The following is an 18,731-nucleotide window of genomic DNA, read 5'->3' as shown; positions in this document are numbered from 1 at the left end:
TGGCATGTGAGGACTCGCAGATGAGGATGTTTGTACACCAAGGGTTGTTGCTGTACTTGGAGCAGCTGGCAAACGAACCGATGTTTCTTCATCACTACTGAAGTTGTCATTCGCATCGTCATCTAGATTGGCCTCCAGGGGCAGAATGTTGTGAGTCTTTTGTTTTTTCGGGCCTTTGCCTTTTGTTGAGGTTGGGGCATCATTGTTTTTGCGCTTGTGTGCTTGTTTTTGTCCGGAACAACAGGTACACGCCGAATGCGTACCCTTCTTAGGACGGCTGGTACGTTTCATGATCTGAAATGAATGCATGATTAACTGTAAGGGATGAAACTATTTCGAGGGCATAATCACTTGAATGCATTATAGTCTTGTTTGTAAGAAAAACATAAAGTTAAATTGAAACTTTATGTTTTTAACCATATGCATGAATCTATAGCTCTTAATTTGGTAGACTAAAAGTAACTCCACCTTCATAAGTGTTAATTCACAAGACTATTTTTGACCTTGATATTGTGTATTGCGGAATCCGCAAACTAGCCGTATGATTTCAACAAAGGCGTAAACTTTAAAATAATAAATCTGACGCTAATTATCATGTCAAAAAATTAATTAAAGTAAGCGAATTGTAGTGTAAACAACATATGTGATATTCACACCTTCATGGTATGTACAACTAAACCATAAACGCTCTGCGTAACATAAATTGCATGTAGGCATATAAAATAAACCATGTATCTACACATGATGTGTGATGTATAGAATAACACTCATAAACATGGCCAGCAAAGCTAAACCATGATAGTAAAGCGTGAGTTATGAAACTAAGCACGCATACGTGGAGAATAACACTAAACATGTGTTCGTAATTTGCGTGTGATGTGTAAACTAAATCACACAATCATAGCCAGCAAAGCTGGTCAAGCTAATCTATGATACAAAAGTAAGCGTGAGCTATGAAGCTAAGCACGCTTTCATGGAATATAAGACTAAACCATGTAATTATAATTTCCGTGTGATGTAAATCACACAATCATAGCCAGCAAAGCTGGGCAAGCTAATCTATGATACAAAAGTAAGCGTGAGCTATGAAGCTAAGCACGCTTTCATGGAATATAAGACTAAACCATGTAATTATAATTTCCGTGTGATGTAAATCACACAATCATAGACAGTAAAGCTGGGCAAGCTAATCTATGAAAGAATGTTAAGCGTGAGCTATGAAAAGAAGCACGCCTACATGGAATATAACACTAGACCATGTATTTGTAATTTTCGTGTGATGTGTAAACTAAATCACACATGATATAAAGTTAGGCGTTGGCTATGAAAGTACGCCTAGATGGATTGTGAAAATAAAATATGTACAGAATTAGTGTGAAATGAAGACCAAATCACACCGTACTGACATTGTTGGTATTAATTAGAGTGTGAACTCTTTAATAAATGAGATTCACTAATAAATAAGGACACAAACGTTACAGCAATTCTTGCATAAAATTAAAAAAGCAAGAACACTTCAAATGTAGTTAAGAACATTGTAATATAGTAACATGCGCTATGTATTTGTATATAGATATATATATAATATACATAATATAAATATAATTATATATAATGAATAGATAATTTTCTTTTGAAATTATCTATATCTGATAAAAGGAAATACGTATCTTATGAATGGCAAATAGAACCCTTCTGGGCGGCGACCACAGCAGCTCTGACATTTGTAATGAGGCGGAGCTGACCGGCACTGGACAGGTGACAACCATCGTCTGCAAAATTTTGTTGTTTGGAAGCAGGATACCAAAACCCCTTCATACGCCATAGGTATGAACGACCATGCATGACCAGTGCGGTTGAGCATCTCTATCAGATGGCAATTCAGATCGTCAACACGTGCATTGAACCAATCCACGTCGACTGGATATCTTGTATGAGATAACGGAACCTGTCTGTGTAAAACTTGTAACACTATGACTTTTCCCACTCCAATCACAAACAAAAGAGTGTCTATTAAATTCTCAATATCCCGAGCAACACTTTCCGGAGTAACATCCGAATAGTAGATGTCGATTGCCCCAATGATCAGCACAAGAATGTCTGGGCTGAAATCACTAACAACTTCCAGATGTCTCCTCAATTCCTTTACTGTAGCGCCCGGGAATCCGGAATATTGAACAAGAGCATTTCCTTGCACGTTTAAATCGTGACGCTGTGAGCTGTCATTTTGAATGTAGTCCTTTAGCCTTTTGACAAAAGAATGACCAAAAAGTTGCACTTTGAGGCCCTTGACCACAGCCATATTTACCGGAAGTGAATGTTCTTTGTTCCGAAATTCTTTTGTTTGTGTACACCACGCCATCGTGACTGATCCCACCTTTTCATTCAAATTTCTGTAGAAAACGGGGTCCCAAAAGTTGATATGCAAAGTATTCCTTATACCAGAGTTCAAAATAATACGTAAAATTATAACCTTTTATTTGACATATAATGCCTTAAATTACAAATTTTCAATCAGTGAAAATTGACGTGAAACTACTCACGTCCAGAATTATGCAAAGATTGGCTTCTCGAAAGTTCCAAAACTGCTAGTCTATCAAAGCTTATTCTAACAGCTTTTTAAATGCCAAACATCTATTCATGAACTCAATTTGCTGCAGTATAAACAATAGCATGGTAAAATTAATGCTCTTTCAACAAAGTGTGTTAATGTAAACAATCTTGCAACACAATGTTTTATAAACTTTACGGTTAAATGCAATTTCCCTTCAGAACATTCCCGGCTAATATAAAATAGAGAGTGGGGAGGTCAATGACATAAAAAAAATTATGTTGGCATAAAATCTTCTTTGTTTGTTTGTCCGAGTTTAGTCATTGAAATAAAAATTAGACATACTTCAAATGCATTTAATTTAGAGCATCTTTTTCAGCATGGAACGACAACTCTGCTGGCAGGTTGATTACTTTTTCTGGACATTATATATTATCTGATCATAACGAGATAATCGGTTTTTGCTGAACAAATGAGCAATTTACCATTTGCCAGCTGTCAATCAAAGAAAACTATCAGCCAATCAGATCGCGAGTCAGCAACGCGTATCTGGCCGCCATTTTGTCCGACAAACAAACTGTGTCGTACATGATTATTAAGGAAGAAAATTGAATATTTTTATTTGTTCAATATGGTAAAACGCTGTCAATGGGGACTTTGCAACTCGGACAGTCGATATCCAGATCGTTTGGTTGGAGGAGTAAAGTTTATCCCTTTTCCAAAACCTAAAAGAAGCCTCGAAAAATGCAAAAAGTGGATAAATCTTTGCGGTCGCCCCCATGACCAGCTGAATGTTGAAGCTGTAGACGGGAATCGTCACATGTTCGTTTGTTCAAAGGTAAATGAAAATAAATGTGTGAATTGATCGTATTTGAAAGACGCTTAAATTGTAATTTTATGTTTAGATCTATAGAAATACCAACTCCTAAAATAAACACCCAATGGTAAATTTAGCATACCTTTTCACGTGCCGGTCTTTTCCATATTTGGATAGATGTAAACATGACCATCTGTAAGACACTGATTTTTGTATGCGTTTACACAGAATAATCAAACGTTTTCATTCTGGGATAATGCTTTATCTGTCAGTGTATTTTTGCACCCGTAAAATTCTTATCTTAATATCGATCGACCAATCAGCGATCGATAAATCGGGGCGCAGTTTGCTTTCCATCTGTCCGCAATTTTCCTCGACAAGCTGAATGTCGATGTTCACATATTTAAATGAGTGGCCTTTGCTATCATCGAAAAAACGTAACTGAAAATGGTAAAACGGTGTCAATGGGGTTTGTGTAACTCGGACAGTCGGTACCCAGCAAGATTAGTTGGAGGAATAGAATTTATACCATTTCCAAAGCCGAAACGTGATTACGATAAGTGTAAGAGATGGATAAAGGCCTGTGGTCGCCCCCACGAACAACTTAATGTCAATACTGTCAACGACAATTACAATATGTTCGTCTGCTCAAAGGTATATTTGTTACTTTTAACTCATGAATCTCTCTCTATATATAGTGTATCGCTATTATTTTGCGTTTAATTATTATGATATACGCTTGAAGAATTATTTTTGAATGCCAGTCAACACGTACTGAAGTCCAGTCGTACCTAAGTCAACTCGCACCGCGGTCAAAACGTACCCTTATTGTTAAAACGTACCAGTTTCTTGGTCAACTATGGAAACTATATAGAGTGAGTTTACAACATTTCCTTTTATGGAGAGATTTAAACATGGCCATTTTTATGCCATATATGAAGGTTTTGATTTGTATGCAAATTGTGGACTGATATTGTTCACAAGATCGTTGTAATATGATTATCTTACTTCCAGCTACTTACCCATTATAGTGTTTATCAATTTAATATGATAATTCATTAATATATTAATGATATTTATCACAATTTATTTCAAATATAGTGTTTATTTAATATTTTAAATCAAGTAGTTTTATGGTTTTTGTTGCAGCATTTCAAAGAAGGAAAACCAACAGCACAGTTTCCTGACCCATTGCCTGCCGTCACATTGGGTCACAGGCTCACAAAAGTCAAACAGCCATTAAAGAAGATATCGGTAACTAACCCAGCACCAAGAAAGAAACTACGAAATCTTGAAAATGACACAATTTTAAGGTAGATAAACAAATACAATTATAGTATTTCACATATTTTATTTTCATTACAAGATAACAACACTAGTAAGAAAAACAAAATTTGAAATTTGGAACTCATGATTGAGCAAATTATAAATAAAAAAATGGTGCCATAGATAATAAAAATTGAGCATCTTACAAACAATATAATAAATATACATTTCATTTACAGTGAAAAGAATGAAAATGCAGAGCATGCACAACATTCTCATCATGCTGGGATTCACAACAATGATAAAAAAGGTTTTTACAAGTTTATTTTCAATGGTTTCTTTGTCAAATAAATTTTTTAAATAAACTAGTTATTCCTTGTGTACATAACAAAGTCACAAAACAGTGCGCTTGTAACGAGAAACTGTCCCTGTACTTGGTACCAGTAACTTGTATGTCTTACTTAAATTAGTGTTCTCACCAGCCTAGATAAAACAAATATCTTTCCTTGAATCTGTTGGGTCTAAAACATCTGCAATTGCTATATAAAATATTGCACACTTAAATAACCACCACACTTTACTTTGATACAAATGTGAAAATGCTTTAACGGATAGTTTCAATATTGGTGCAAATATTATTTTTAAAACTTCCCTGGTCCTTATTGCGAACAAGTTGGTTTAACTTGCCAGTCTTTGAATTACTCTACCATTCAACCGTAACGACAGAACGTCTGATCAATGGACTTGTTTGTGAATTACATGTAAGATTGTATGCAAACACGGTGAATCGTCCATTAAACATACTAATTGATTGGTTGAGACTTTTACATCCATCTGAAGCAAATGACAGTACACTGAAGTATGGGGTAAAACTGCCAGTGAAATCAGCAAAAAGTTGCACAGAAAAAAAAAAGTGAAAGTATTTTCAAACTTAGCAGACTTTAAGTCATCAGCGTTTAATGTTGTTGAAAGCACTGTTCAGATTTCGCTTCATGTGAAAATTGTGAATGAACAGCCGACAAGAGAACTCATCGTCACAGATAATTTCCAGCATTTTCAAAGTAGTTTAATCAGGTCCATTTTAAACACTAATTTTGGTAAAAACCAAGAACCATAATCTTACACTTTCTTTAATAAGAGTTATTGTCGTTTGTTTTTAGCTCCCTTTAGAACAATGTGCTCATGGTAAGCTTTTGTGATTGCCTTTAGTCTGTAATGCGTTGTGCGGCATCAACATTTGCCCTGTTAACACTCTCGAGGCCACAATTATTGTCTGATCTTCATGAAATTTTGTTAGAAAATTTATGCCAATGATATCTTGAACGAGGGTAGTTCAAAAATGGTTTCGGTTGCTTGAAAAATACGGCCCCCAGGGGGCGGGCATTGTTACATAAATGGCTATAGTAAATCCTTGTTAACACTTCAGGGGCGACATTTATTTTATTGTCTGTTCATCATGAAACTTGGTCATAAGACTTGTTCTATTGATTTCTTGGATTATATGGCTATAGTAAAGCCTTATTAGCAATCTGAAAGTGACCTTTATAGTTCACTCTAAGTCTTCAAGAAACTTGGTCAGACCATTGAATGTTTTGCTCTAATTATATCTTCAGGCTGCACAGAACAGGTTAGTTCCTTTCTATCTCACTTTAGTAACTTTGAGCCTTTCAGATTTTCTTGTTTTCATTGATCTAACTTTTCAGGGCTATATCTGAGATTGGAATGCAAGACCTTAACATGAAACTTCATGAATGTATTGATATCAATGAGGAGAATTGCCATGCTCAAGAACCTTAACCCTTCACTTTCTAAAATAAGAGCTATTGCCCTTTGTTTTTGTATGAAGGAGCTGTTTCATCATAAAACTTAATAGGTGTGTAGAAATCCACCGGAAGAAGTGGCATGCACAAGAACAATAGCCCTTTACTTTCTTAACTTAGCAATAAATTATTGCTCTTTGCTGTTTTTTTATTTTGTAACTTTTCAAAGCTATACGTCAGATACGCTACAACAGTTCTACATGAAACTTCATGGGTGTATAGAAATAAGATATCAATGAGTAGAATTGCAATGCATACAATGAATAACCCTACACTTAATTATTTTTTATGAAAATATCTCATATCAAGGGATTTGCACCCATCCATAAACACAGTTTATTAGAGGGGGGGGGGGGGGGTATTATTTCAACGAATTTGCTTGTTTGTAAATTATAAGTGCTGTTTTACTTGAAAATAGTCATTCTTGGTTCATTCACACATGATATCTTATTTGTTTTTTACAAAACTGACTAAAAATTTAAATGGTTGGAAGAATTTTATCACTCTACGAGAACAATCTTTAAATGGACACAAATGTGATAGGGCTAAATGAAAATTAAGCCTGAGCAAGACATACATAACAGTTGAGAATTTAATTTTCAATAGCCCTCTGGAAATAGTATAGTCAGGCTTATCAGCTGTATATGTTGTCACTGTTATCTGAACAGCAGGATTGGTATTGGCCTGGAGTGGCAAATCAGGTAAGAGGTCTTTGACAGAAAGGGTTAATGTATTTCATATACCGGTATATTTTTCAGACAAGCCCGCCACATTGTATGATCAGCTAAATCAGGACTGGGCCCCTACAGTGAATATGGGGCGAGTAATTACGCTTCAATCCGCGTTTCCAACAAAATCCAGGTATATGTGATTGAAAGTTATATTAATTGAACAAAAATATTTTTGTTCTCACACTGTATCATGTTATTATATTCCACAGCTCAACAAAAGCAGTATTGTGGTATCCAGATATTGTCTCCCTGCGTTTGTTTGCATATCCGGACAATCGGCACGTTATTAATTTTTCAATCAGGACGATTTGCACCCGATTTAATTGTCCATCCGGACAACCAGCACCTTATTTAAGGCGATTGATGAAGCCTGTCAACACTTTGTTGGCCTGATTAGTCTTATCTGCTTATTAGTTTGGTAAAAGAGTTAATTAATAAATCCTATCAACAAACTGTTAAGTTATCAAAATAATTTTAGTTTGGACTGCTGAAGCTTATCTTGTATTTGGTTTGATTACACCAGTTAACAATTTATATATATATATATATATATATATATATATATATATATATATATATATATATATATATATATATATATATATATATATATATATATATATATATATCAAAGATCATTAAATATAATCAAAGCATTTCCTTAACATATTTTTTCCCCCAAAAAGCAACAAACTATGAAGAAAAAATATTATTTAACTGTATAATGGAATTGGATTTATTTCATTATAAAAAAAGGGAATTCATCATGACACATTAGAGTGTGGGAATGTTGTGTTACGACAGCTACATGATTATGTTTTTGCAGCAAATAAGTATAAAATTAAATGTCTTTATTTGGGAAAAAAACATTTTATGTTTCATAGCCTTTATTTGGATGCTGATCCGCGGGGACGATTAAATCGGGTTCCAATTGTCTATGTCAACAAATTTAGGAGGGGCCAATTGTCAGGGAATTAAAAAAACACAAGAAGGGAGTCGATTTTCCAGGTGCCCTTTGTCCTACAAACCTATATAATCCAGTATAGTTGCAGTTGGGCTTTTTTTTTCTTTCTTAAAGAATGGCTGTTTTTCATCAGTGTATTGTCATCATAAAGTATGGGCATGATTTTCTCAGTCCCCACAACAAAGAGTGCCATCTGAACACACCACACATAACTTGGGTTCAGACTTGATAGGAATAGTGGTGTTTTATATAAAGATATTTTCCACATGTGTCCTTCTTTAAGCACAATGTGTTGTTTCTTTTTCAATTTGCGCCAATTATGTAATTTATTTCCACGCTTTAGGGAGAAAAAATGAGGATATTGTGGTTATCTCCGTCTTCTGTCCGTCCGTCCGTGCTGGCCACTATCTCCTCCTACACAATAAGCACTAGAACCTTGAAACTTACACACATGGTAGCTATGAGCATATGTGCGACCCTGCACTATTAGGAATTTTGATCTGACCCCTGGGTCAACAGTCATGGGGTTTGGGGTGGGGCCGGGTCAGAGATTTTCACTTATTTTTAAGCCCCCGGTATGGTGCATTGGCCATATCTTTTGCTATATTGAAGATAGCAACTTGATATTTGGCATGCATGTGTATCTCATGGAGCTGCACATTTTGAGTGGTGAAAGGTCAAGGTCATCCTTCAAGGTCAAAATAACTAATCAAAGGGAAGTAATAAGCTTTAAAGGGAGGTAATTGATGAACCTGCCAAATGATTTTTTTTTTAAATAAATCAAAGCCGCACAAAAGGGGGCATTGTGTTTCTGACAAACACATCTTTTGTTTTATGTTATTTTACGTTAACTTCTTCATTTCTACACCGATTTACTTCCAATTGCTGGGGTGCCCCCTGGGTCAAACATGCCGTGTGGGGATATGCATCGGCCTCTGCCGCGCCATTGCTAGTTATATATAGAATGGACACTTACTTATAACAAAGCTTTGACCACGGCAGCTCAGTGCTGTAAGTCATGATAGCATCAGGTTGGGCCCCTATCCATTTATTTAAAACAACAAACACATGGGATGTGTAGATTTTATATGAAAAGTCAAGCATTCCATCAAATTGATTGTTATATGCACCAACAAACAATAAGCTAAAGCAAAATTTCTGGAAATGTGTTTGTAGGCCCTGTTGCCTGGAATATTAAAAGTTATAGATATATCTGGATATTTTACGTTCCTTAGTTATGGTTAATTAAAATAATATACAGATTGGTGTATGGAAAATTTAACATATGAAAGTCACTTGAAGTACAATGAAATGCTTTATTTAATGTCTGTAGTGTTATTTCACTTCCTTAACATTTTTATTTTATTTTTGAAGACAGTTAGACAATTGTTAATTTCTCAATCCATTATGTCCCTTAAGCATTGTATTGACTCAAATAAAAAATTGTAGAAAATAAGATTAAAGTTGAACATTATGATTATGTATACTTCACTCTGAAAAAACGTTTCTTAATGCACGTGCGTAAAGTGTCATTCCAGACTAGCCTGTGCAGTTTGCACAGGCTGATCAGGGTTTACACTTTCCGCTTTGGGTTTTTTGTCGTTTTTAATTAGCCTATGCAAACTGCACAGGCTTATCTGGAACGAATCTATGCACATGCATTAAGCCCCTTTCTCCCAGAGTGAAGCTCATATGTTGAGTTCACTATAATTGTTTTTTGTTTTAACCATGTGCAGCCATCCCTGTAGAGAAACAGTGAGTGCTGAGAAGTCAGATCTGAGATGGTATTTCAAGCGCACCATGAACAATCTTGTAAGTACTGCATTCTAGCACATTACCACTCAGATATAGGCATTTTGGCCTGTTTGTGGTCCCTTAGAAAATCAAATTATATTTAAGACCTTTCTTACTTTATTTAAGTTTTAAAGTTTCATTTCTAACCCTAGCAGCAAAAAGCTTTTCTTGTTATATGCTGGGCTTTTCTTGTTATATGCTGGTTGCATATAACCATTTTCACTTTGCTTCTGAGTGGGAAAGGTATAACAAATAGAAAAATCAAAGATACATCAATTGACTTGATGATGATAAACTGCATGTTTGAATATTCTGATTTCTGTTGTAATTATTTGGTAATTGTTTTGATCATACTACTTAACACATATTTAGAAAACAGCACTGTTCACATTTTACTACTTGTAAATGCATTGTAAATATTTGTTGTTTTATTAACAAATGATATATATCATTATCAAACATCATTGTTAATTAATTTAAATTAATTTTTATGCCCCCGAAGGTGGGCATATAGTGATCGAATATCTGTCTGTCTGTCTGCCCGTCTGTCTGACTGTCTGTCCGTCTCACTTTACGTTTAGGTTTCGAAAAATGCTCATAACTTCTATGTTGCTTCAGATGTAACCTTCATATTTGGTATTCATGTGTATATAGACAAGGCCTTTCCATATGCAGACAAATTTTGACCCCTTTGACCTTGACCTTTAACTTAGGGTCCGCGTTTAGGTTTCAAAATCTGCGTTTAGGTTTCGAATAATCTTTTTTCGGGGGCATATGTCATCCTATGGTGACAGCTCTTGTTAAAAGCATGTGTTGATTCAAGATATTACAAATGCACCTTAAACATAAATTTGACATAAGTCATTGATTGTTTAATGACCTATTTTTATTTTTATGCCCCCGCAGGAGGGCATATGATATAATGATCGGACCGTTCGTCTGTCTTTCTGTCACACTTTGGGTTAAGGTTTCTGCGTTTAGGTTTCGAAAAATGCTCATAACTTTTATGTCCCTTCAGATAGCAACTTGATATTTGGCATGCATGTTGTGTATCTCATGGAGCTGCACATTTTGAGTGGTGAAAGGTCAAGGTCATCCTTTAAGGTCAAAGGTCAAAAAAACAAATCCAAGGGAAGTAATAAGCTTCAAAGGGAGATAATTATCTGTACCAGCCAAATGATTAAAAACAATTAATAAATCAACGCGACGCAGTAGGGGTCATTGTGTTTCTGACAAATACATCTCTAGTTTTCACTTGTTTTCACCCTGTAACATTTTGTTTTCAATCGGGAATTATGTAATCATAAGCTGTGCTTTGTTTCGAATGTGTTTTTCTATGTTCTAAAATGTCTTACACATGTGATTCTCTTGTTTAAAATGTTCTAGTGCCAAAAACTGTTGAAACTTGGTGAGCAGTGTATCGTTGTCACGGTGAATCCTGGGAATGGCTTTGTTGGGCACATGGGTACACAGTTGGGCAGGGAATTCATCGAGGAAAACTCTCACATCCTCTACGACTTCCTGGATTACTGCAAGGGTATGGCCTAGTCTGATTTGAATTGTTTACAAATTTTATTTTAGCTAAATGCATTGAAAGCCTAAGGCTTATTGAAACACTTTTGAGTCTGTGTCATGGGAAGAACCAGTACCTGGTGTCCGGGTGAGAAAAATAAACGCTCCTACCTTTGAGATGAAGCTAACTACTTGGTTTCTAGGCAGACACTATATATAGGGAAGCCACTGTGAGCTTCAAGTTGACAGTGTAACATTGAGTCAATAAACAAATAGAATACATTTACTGTTTATGATACACTAAATGCAGACAAATTACAGATTTCCTCAAATACTAAAATACTGCATCAAATATTTCTAGCATCGATTTCAATTACAGTGTTCAATTTGAATTTCAGTTTTAAAACAGAAGCACATGTCTAACGGAAGACAGTCATGACATTTCAAAATAATGAGTTCATAGTATTCTTTATGTTTTATGTAAGACAAAATATTCAAAAATATTGAAACCAGTTGATACTGAAAAAATATTAAAATGTCAATAATATTTACTTTTAATGTAAATAATAATATTACAACCATCATATTTACAACATATTAGGACATATCTACTGAATAATAATGTATACAGAATAAACTTACATTCTTAATTTGCAGCTCTCTTTTTACTTAAATTACTATTCACATTTAGCAGCTTAAAACTTTATTCACTATTATGTTTCAAGGCTGAGCCCAGGTATTGGCAAATGATGTTTGACCCACATCATGCAAAAATCGAAAATCAATTAGTTTGGTTAAGAGCCACACTGACAGCTATGAAGTCATGCAAGGTGGTCTTATTTGCAGACAGGGACACTGTCCAATGCGTTGGCTGGGTTGGAGCTATGCATGCCATATATGGCATGGGGTCAAATTTATCACATTAATTGGGTCATTTACTTCATTTTCAGAGGCACTGGCGGACAGGGAACCCTCTGTAGACAGCTCCGATTCAGAGACAGACTCAGACATAGAATTTCATAACACTTTTGAGGCGGTGGGAACCATGGAAACCAGTCAATCTCCCTTTCATGACTCCTGTGCGGACATTTTACAGGAACCAGACAAAGACCAGCTGCCAATTAAACTGTACATCTCTGCTCAGTCAGGGCAGGTGGGCCCAATATTACAGCAAAAGGTTGTTGGAAAGTCTAAGCCAACAAATCTTGATGGAACGTGTAGTGTTGAAAAAGTAGGTAGAAAACCAGTGTATGAGATAGATAATGGTGTTGTCAAAGATGTTACAGAACAATTAGATTATACATGTTCGAGCAAAACAAGTACTTTTGAAGAGACAAGTACTTCTAAAGAGTGCATTGAAAACCTTATGAAACTGGAAGAGGACAGTAGAACTTGTATATCTACTAAGGTCTTTAAGAGAAAAACAGATAATTATTTGTGTAACGTTGATTTATTTAGTGAAAGAACTCAGACATCTGACATTACACCCAGTGTAGAGATAAAGACAGAAGCAGATGAGAAGGTTATCATACAAAATGGAAGAAAAAAGTCCCAGCAAGCATTAAGACAATTTTTTAAGAGAACAGAAATGAATTCAAAAAGAAAGAGAAAATTTGATAATGAAGATTTAACAGAGACTGATGAAGTTGGTGATGACAATGAAGAAGCGGAAGAAATACAAAGTGGAATGGATGATAATGATATGGATTACAAACCTGGCAAGTGAAAATTTGTTTGAACATTTACAAATCATAACTATTTCTCACCATTCTGGGAATATGACATACACTAGTAAAATTGGGAATTTAAGCGTTTATTTACCTTTTATTGGGAAAGTGTATTGTTGTTTGATTCTTAACATTTTAATTATTATTGAAAAATATAATTTAAGATTCAAACCTTCAATTTAGAATTTTAAGGCTTTGATTTGGGGAAAATATACTTTTTCGTCAGGAATATGATGGAATAACTGATAGATACAGTACAAACAACTTGCAAATTAGTCACTTAGCCAATAGAACTAAAATACTGATGTTATTAACCAGGTTTTCCGTAGGAAAAAACTGGTTATTAGATTGGCGAATGTTGGCGGGCGGGCGGAACAAGCTTGTCCAGGCCATAACTTTGTCGTTCATTGTGAGATTTTAAAATCATTTGGCACATTTGTTCACCATCATTAGACGGTATGTCACGCGAAAGAATTTCGTCGATATCTCCAAGGTCAAGGTCACACTTTGAGTACAAAGGTCAAAAATGGCCATAAAAAAGCTTGTCCAGGCCATAACTATGTAATTCATTGTGAGATTTTAACATCATATGGCACATTTGTTCACCATTATTAGACGGTGTGTCGCACGAAAGAATTACGTCGATATCTCCAATTTCAAGGTCACTTTTTGAGTTCAAAGGTCAAAAATGGCCATAAATGAGCTTGTCCGGGCCATAACTATGTCATTCATTGTGAGATTTTAAAATCATTTGGCACATTGTTCACAATCATTGGACGGTGTGTCGCACAAAAGAATTATGTCAATATTTCGAAGGTCAAGGTCGCCACAACTAAAAATAGATTTATTTTGAAACAAAGGGGCTTTATTATAAACAATCAGTTCAGTTTGACTTGTCTCCCTTTATCAGACTTTTTTTTTCAAATTGAAAACCTGGTTTTGTGACAATTTTGTCCCTTGTTTTACTAAGTGAAGTCAACAAACAAAACTGACTCTTAGGATCAAATTTCTGAGAATTGTTCAGATTGTGTTGTTATATTTTGTTGTTTTATTAACTTGACTCTTTGCACAGAAAACTGAAGAGTGTCAGACAAATAATTTATTTATATTAACAGTCAAAATGAGAGTCTAAAGAATCAAAGTAATGAAGTAATTTAAGATTTTACTTCTATTTTATCTCAAAAATTGTCCACACTCGTTGAATTTGGGAATTTAAGTTTTATATTAAAAAGCTTTCTCTTCTTTCAGATTGGGACAACAATACTTCAGCACTACCAGTTTGCGACGCCCCTATACAGACTCGGTCAAGAAAATCGTGCTGATAAAAATATTGCGCCAGTATTTTATGAGCTCAGAAGCTCCAAATGAAACTACATACATATTCAAATTATTATTTTTTTTAAATAATGACTTCTTAACACTAAATGTTAAGATAAGAGAAATTTAAATAACATTAACTGGTTTTCAAATATTTTAAGCGAGAACACAATTGGCCAAAGTCGAAAGGAATATGTGAATAAAAAAGGAGCTTTAATTTCATTTGAACTTTGCTGACAGTGAGTTAAAATCTGTATTGTTTACAGTAAGCTTGGCATTGTTGTTTTGAAGACAAACTCATTTACATATGAACTGTTCTCTGGGCAAACAGGGATACTCATTTACATATGAACTGTTCTCTGGGCAAACAGGGATACTCATTTGCATATGAACTGTTCTCTGGGCAAACAGGGATACTCATTTACATATGAACTGTTCTCTGGGCAAACAGGGATACTCATTTACATATGAACTGTTCTCTGGGCAAACAGGGATACTCATTAACATATGAACTGTTCTCTGGGCAAACAGGGATACTCATTTACATATGAACTGTTCTCTGGGCAAACAGGGATACTCATTTACATATGAACTGTTCTCTGGGCAAACAGGGATACTCATTTACATATGAACTGTTCTCTGGGCAAACAGGGTTTGATGCATTTGCCTAAAGTGTTGTCATAGATCAGCCTGTGTAGTCCTCACAGGCAAACAAGTGATGACATTTTCTGTTGAAACTATTTTAAAGCTAAAAATGTAACTTTCTTTAAACGGAAAAAGTCATAAAATGGTAAAGTGACATCCCTGATTAGGAGAACCTCATCCTGTTTAAACTGAGATGTGACTGAAACCAGCATAGCTCTATCAAATCCTTGCCGTTATAACCAACCACGCGATGACAGTTTTACCATGTGGTATAATGATTTTCCGGTTCTAACTTTTACCTTTTTATGCCCCCCACCACTATAGTGGGGGACATATTGTTTTTGCCCTGTCTGTTGGTTTGTTGCTTTGTTTGCTCCATTTTAACAATTTGCCATAACTTTTGCAATATTGAATAAAGCAACTTCATATTTGGCATGCATGTGTATCTCATGGAGCTGCACATTTTGAGTGGTGAAAGGTCAAGGTCATCCTTCAAGGTCAAAGGTCAAATATATGGGTTAACATCGCTCATTTTATGCACAATTTTGCAATATTGAAGATAGCAACTTGATATTTGGCATGCATGTGTAACTCATGGAGCTGCAAATTTTGAGTGGTGAAAGGGCAAGGTCATCCTTCAAGGTCAAAGATCAAATATATTGGGACAGTTTTTCACAAACACATCTTGGGACAGTTTTTCACAAACACATCTTGTTTAATTTAGGTATTTTGTTATGCCCCCGGTAGGGTGGCATATAGCATTTGAACTGTCCGTCCGTCCGTCCGAAAACTTTAACATATGCCATAACTTTTGCAATATTGAAGATAGCAACTTGATATTTGGCATGCATGTGTATTTCATGGAGCTGCACATTTTGAGTGGTGAAAGGTCAAGGTCATTCTTCAAGGTCAAACAAACAAATGAAAGGGAAGTAACAAGCTTTAAAGGGAGATAAATCAGATAATTTCTTTTTATCATTTGGCAGGTACAGATCATTTTTACAAGGGAAGTAATATTTTTAGCTCACCTGAGCACAACGTGCTCATGGTGAGCTTTTGTGGTTGCCTTTTGTCCGACGACTGTCGTGCGGCGTCAACATTGTCCAATCTTCATGAAATTTGGTCAGAAGATTGGTCTCAATGATATCTTGGATGAGTTTGAAAATGGTTATGTTTGCTTGAAAAACATGGCTGCCAAGGGGCGGGGCATTTTTCCTTATATGGCCATAGTAAAATCTTGTTAACACTCTTGAGGCCACATTTATTGTCTGATCTTCATGAAACTAGGTCAGAAGATTTATCCCAGTAATATCTTGGACGAGATTAAAAGTGATGCTGGTTGGTTGAAAAAACATGGCCGCCAGGGAGCAGGGCATTTATATGGCTGTAGTAAAACCTTGTTAACACTCTAGAGGCCACATTTATTTTCCGATCTTCATGAAACTTGGTCAGAAGATTTTTCCCAATGATATCTTGGATGAGTTTGTAAATGGTTTTGGTTGCTTAAAAACATGGCCACCAGGGGGCGGGGCATTTTTCCTTATATGGCTATAGTAAAATCTTGTTAACACTCTAGAGGTTACATTTATTGTCCGATCATCATGAAACTTGGTCAGAAGATTCATCCCAATAATATCTTGGACGAGTTCAAAAATGATGCTGGTTGGTTGAAAAACATTGCTGCCAGGGGGCAGGGCATTTTTCCTTATATGGCTATAGTAAAACCTTCTTTACACTATAGAGGCCACATTTATTGTCTAATCTTCATGAAATTTGGTCAGAAGATTGGTCTCAATGATATCTTGGTTGAGTTCGAAAATGGTTACGTTTGCTTGAAAAACATGGCTGCCAAGTGGCGGGGCATTTTTCCTTAGATGGCTATATATGGCTATAGTAGTCTTGTTAACACTCTAGAGGCCACATTTATTGTCCGATCTTCATGAAACTTGATCAGAAGATTTATCCCAATAATATCTTGGACGAGTTTAAAAATGATGCTGGTTGGTTGAAAAACATGGCCGCCAGGGGGCGGGGCATTTTTCCTTATATGGCTATAGTAAAACCTTGTTAACACTCTAGAGGCCACATTTATATTCCGATCTTTATGAAACTTGGTCAGAAGATTTGTCCCAACGATATCTTGGATGAGTTCGAAAATGGTTTCGGTTGCTTTAAAAACATGGCCACCAGGGGCGGGGCATTTTTCCCAATATGGATATATATTGCTTTAGTTAAACCATATTAACTCTAGAGGCCATATTTATTTTTCGGTCATCATGAAACTTGGCCAGACAATTTGTCCTAATGATATCATGGATGAGTTCGAAAATGGTTCCGTTTGGTAGAAAAACATGGCCGCCAAGGGGTCGTGGCATTTTTCCTTTATAGCTATAGTAAAACCTTGTAAAAACTCTAGAAGCCACATTTATTGTCCGATCATCATTAAACTTGGTCAGACAATTTGTCCCAATGATATCTCTGACAAGTTCGAAAATGGTTCCAGTTGCTTGAAAAACATGGCCACCAAGGGGCGGGGCATTTGTCTTTATATGGCTTCATGAATCTTCATGAAACTTTGTCAGTATATTTGTTTAAATGATATCTTGGATGTGTATGAAAATGGTTCTGGTCTTTTGAAAAACGTGGCTGCCAGGGTATTCACTAGTCATGAAAGTTGGTTAGAACATTCGTTCTAATGACATCTTGGGCTGCACAGAACAGATCAGTTCCTTTGAATCTCAGGTGCACGACATATATGGAAGGATTTTCTTGTGATGGCAGAGATAGTATGTTAGTACCTTGAACTTAAACTCTTCGTGAAGACATGGAAACTTTTTTTCCATCTTTTTTTGAACTTGAATGATTTGCAACATATTGGTGGAAACGTTTGTAGTTTGTGGTATTACTGTTTATTTGGTAAATATTATATTGAATTGATTTGTTGTTGATATTACTCCTGTAGTGACTTAAATAAATCGAAATTTCTTACGGTGGCACGTATGTGATGGCTTAATCACAAACCAGATACTCGTTCAAAAGATTTGAAAAAGAGGTAACTTAGTTTCTGGGCCGACATAACTCAGACTTAAAGTGGTGGACACGATTACGTAAAACAAGGCTAACTCTTGGTAACAGTTAATTCAAATCAACAAATAAAATGACACGCTGTTTGAAAAGCATTTAAGAGCGTTGTACACATTGTTGGTGTCTAACTGAACTTTTAATTTTAATACATGTATTCAACTTAACATTGATCAGAAGGTTGTACTATTTGAAATAATGGATAGGGAAGAAACGTGCATCGAAATTTGGCAGTTTTATAATCGGACCCTAGGGGGATTGGAAATTAGTGTAAACTAATCTTAGTTATCTTGTTACTGCGACGAACAAAGTTATTGTAATGAGATACTATGCTACTCAGTTGTGGGAACGACTTACATACAAACGTGCATATAGTACATTTCTGCCACCGGATGTCCAGTTAGCGCGTGGTTGGTACGCGCGTCTTACCCCGGCTCACGTGAGCCTGCTTAGGGTCGCCATACCGGAAAGATGCACACAAAAACACACGCACATAACGAGACCAT

At 35.7% G+C, this 18,731-nt stretch overlaps 1 protein-coding gene across 2 annotated transcripts; it reads left to right on the top strand.

Annotated features, from left to right (window-relative positions):
- Positions 1-3,103: 3,103 nt before the first annotated feature.
- On the top strand, positions 3,104-18,077 carry LOC127873593 (uncharacterized). Of its 2 annotated transcripts, none has more exons than XM_052417465.1 (8): positions 3,104-3,389; positions 4,518-4,681; positions 4,874-4,944; positions 7,213-7,315; positions 9,886-9,961; positions 11,330-11,480; positions 12,406-13,173; positions 14,431-18,077. In XM_052417465.1, the coding sequence occupies exons 1-8, from the start codon at positions 3,183-3,185 to the stop codon at positions 14,502-14,504; spliced, it is 1,614 nt and encodes a 537-aa protein (XP_052273425.1). In that variant the 5' UTR covers positions 3,104-3,182; the 3' UTR covers positions 14,505-18,077. The 2 variants fall into 2 exon arrangements, with proteins under 2 accessions (XP_052273425.1, XP_052273424.1); XM_052417464.1 differs by lacking the exon at positions 3,104-3,389 and adding an exon at positions 3,612-4,022.
- The last annotated feature ends 654 nt before the right edge of the window (positions 18,078-18,731 follow it).

The sequence above is a fragment of the Dreissena polymorpha genome, chromosome 3 (assembly GCF_020536995.1).
Source record: "Dreissena polymorpha isolate Duluth1 chromosome 3, UMN_Dpol_1.0, whole genome shotgun sequence".
NCBI classification, from domain to species: Eukaryota; Metazoa; Mollusca; class Bivalvia; order Myida; family Dreissenidae; genus Dreissena; species Dreissena polymorpha.
Note: the sequence above shows the minus strand (reverse complement) of the source record. Positions and strands in the feature narration are given on the sequence as shown.

What these genes read in the sequence shown, in the direction of transcription:
- LOC127873593 (XM_052417465.1), top strand. Translation starts at nt 3,183, where the DNA reads ATGGTAAAACGCTGTCAATGGGGACTTTGCAACTCGGACAGTCGATAT. An exon ending in GAAAATGACACAATTTTAAG is followed by an intron (nt 4,682 to 4,873) that starts GTAGATAAACAA and finishes TTTCATTTACAG; the next exon opens with TGAAAAGAATGAAAATGCAG. An exon ending in CTTCCTGGATTACTGCAAGG is followed by an intron (nt 11,481 to 12,405) that starts GTATGGCCTAGT and finishes CTTCATTTTCAG; the next exon opens with AGGCACTGGCGGACAGGGAA.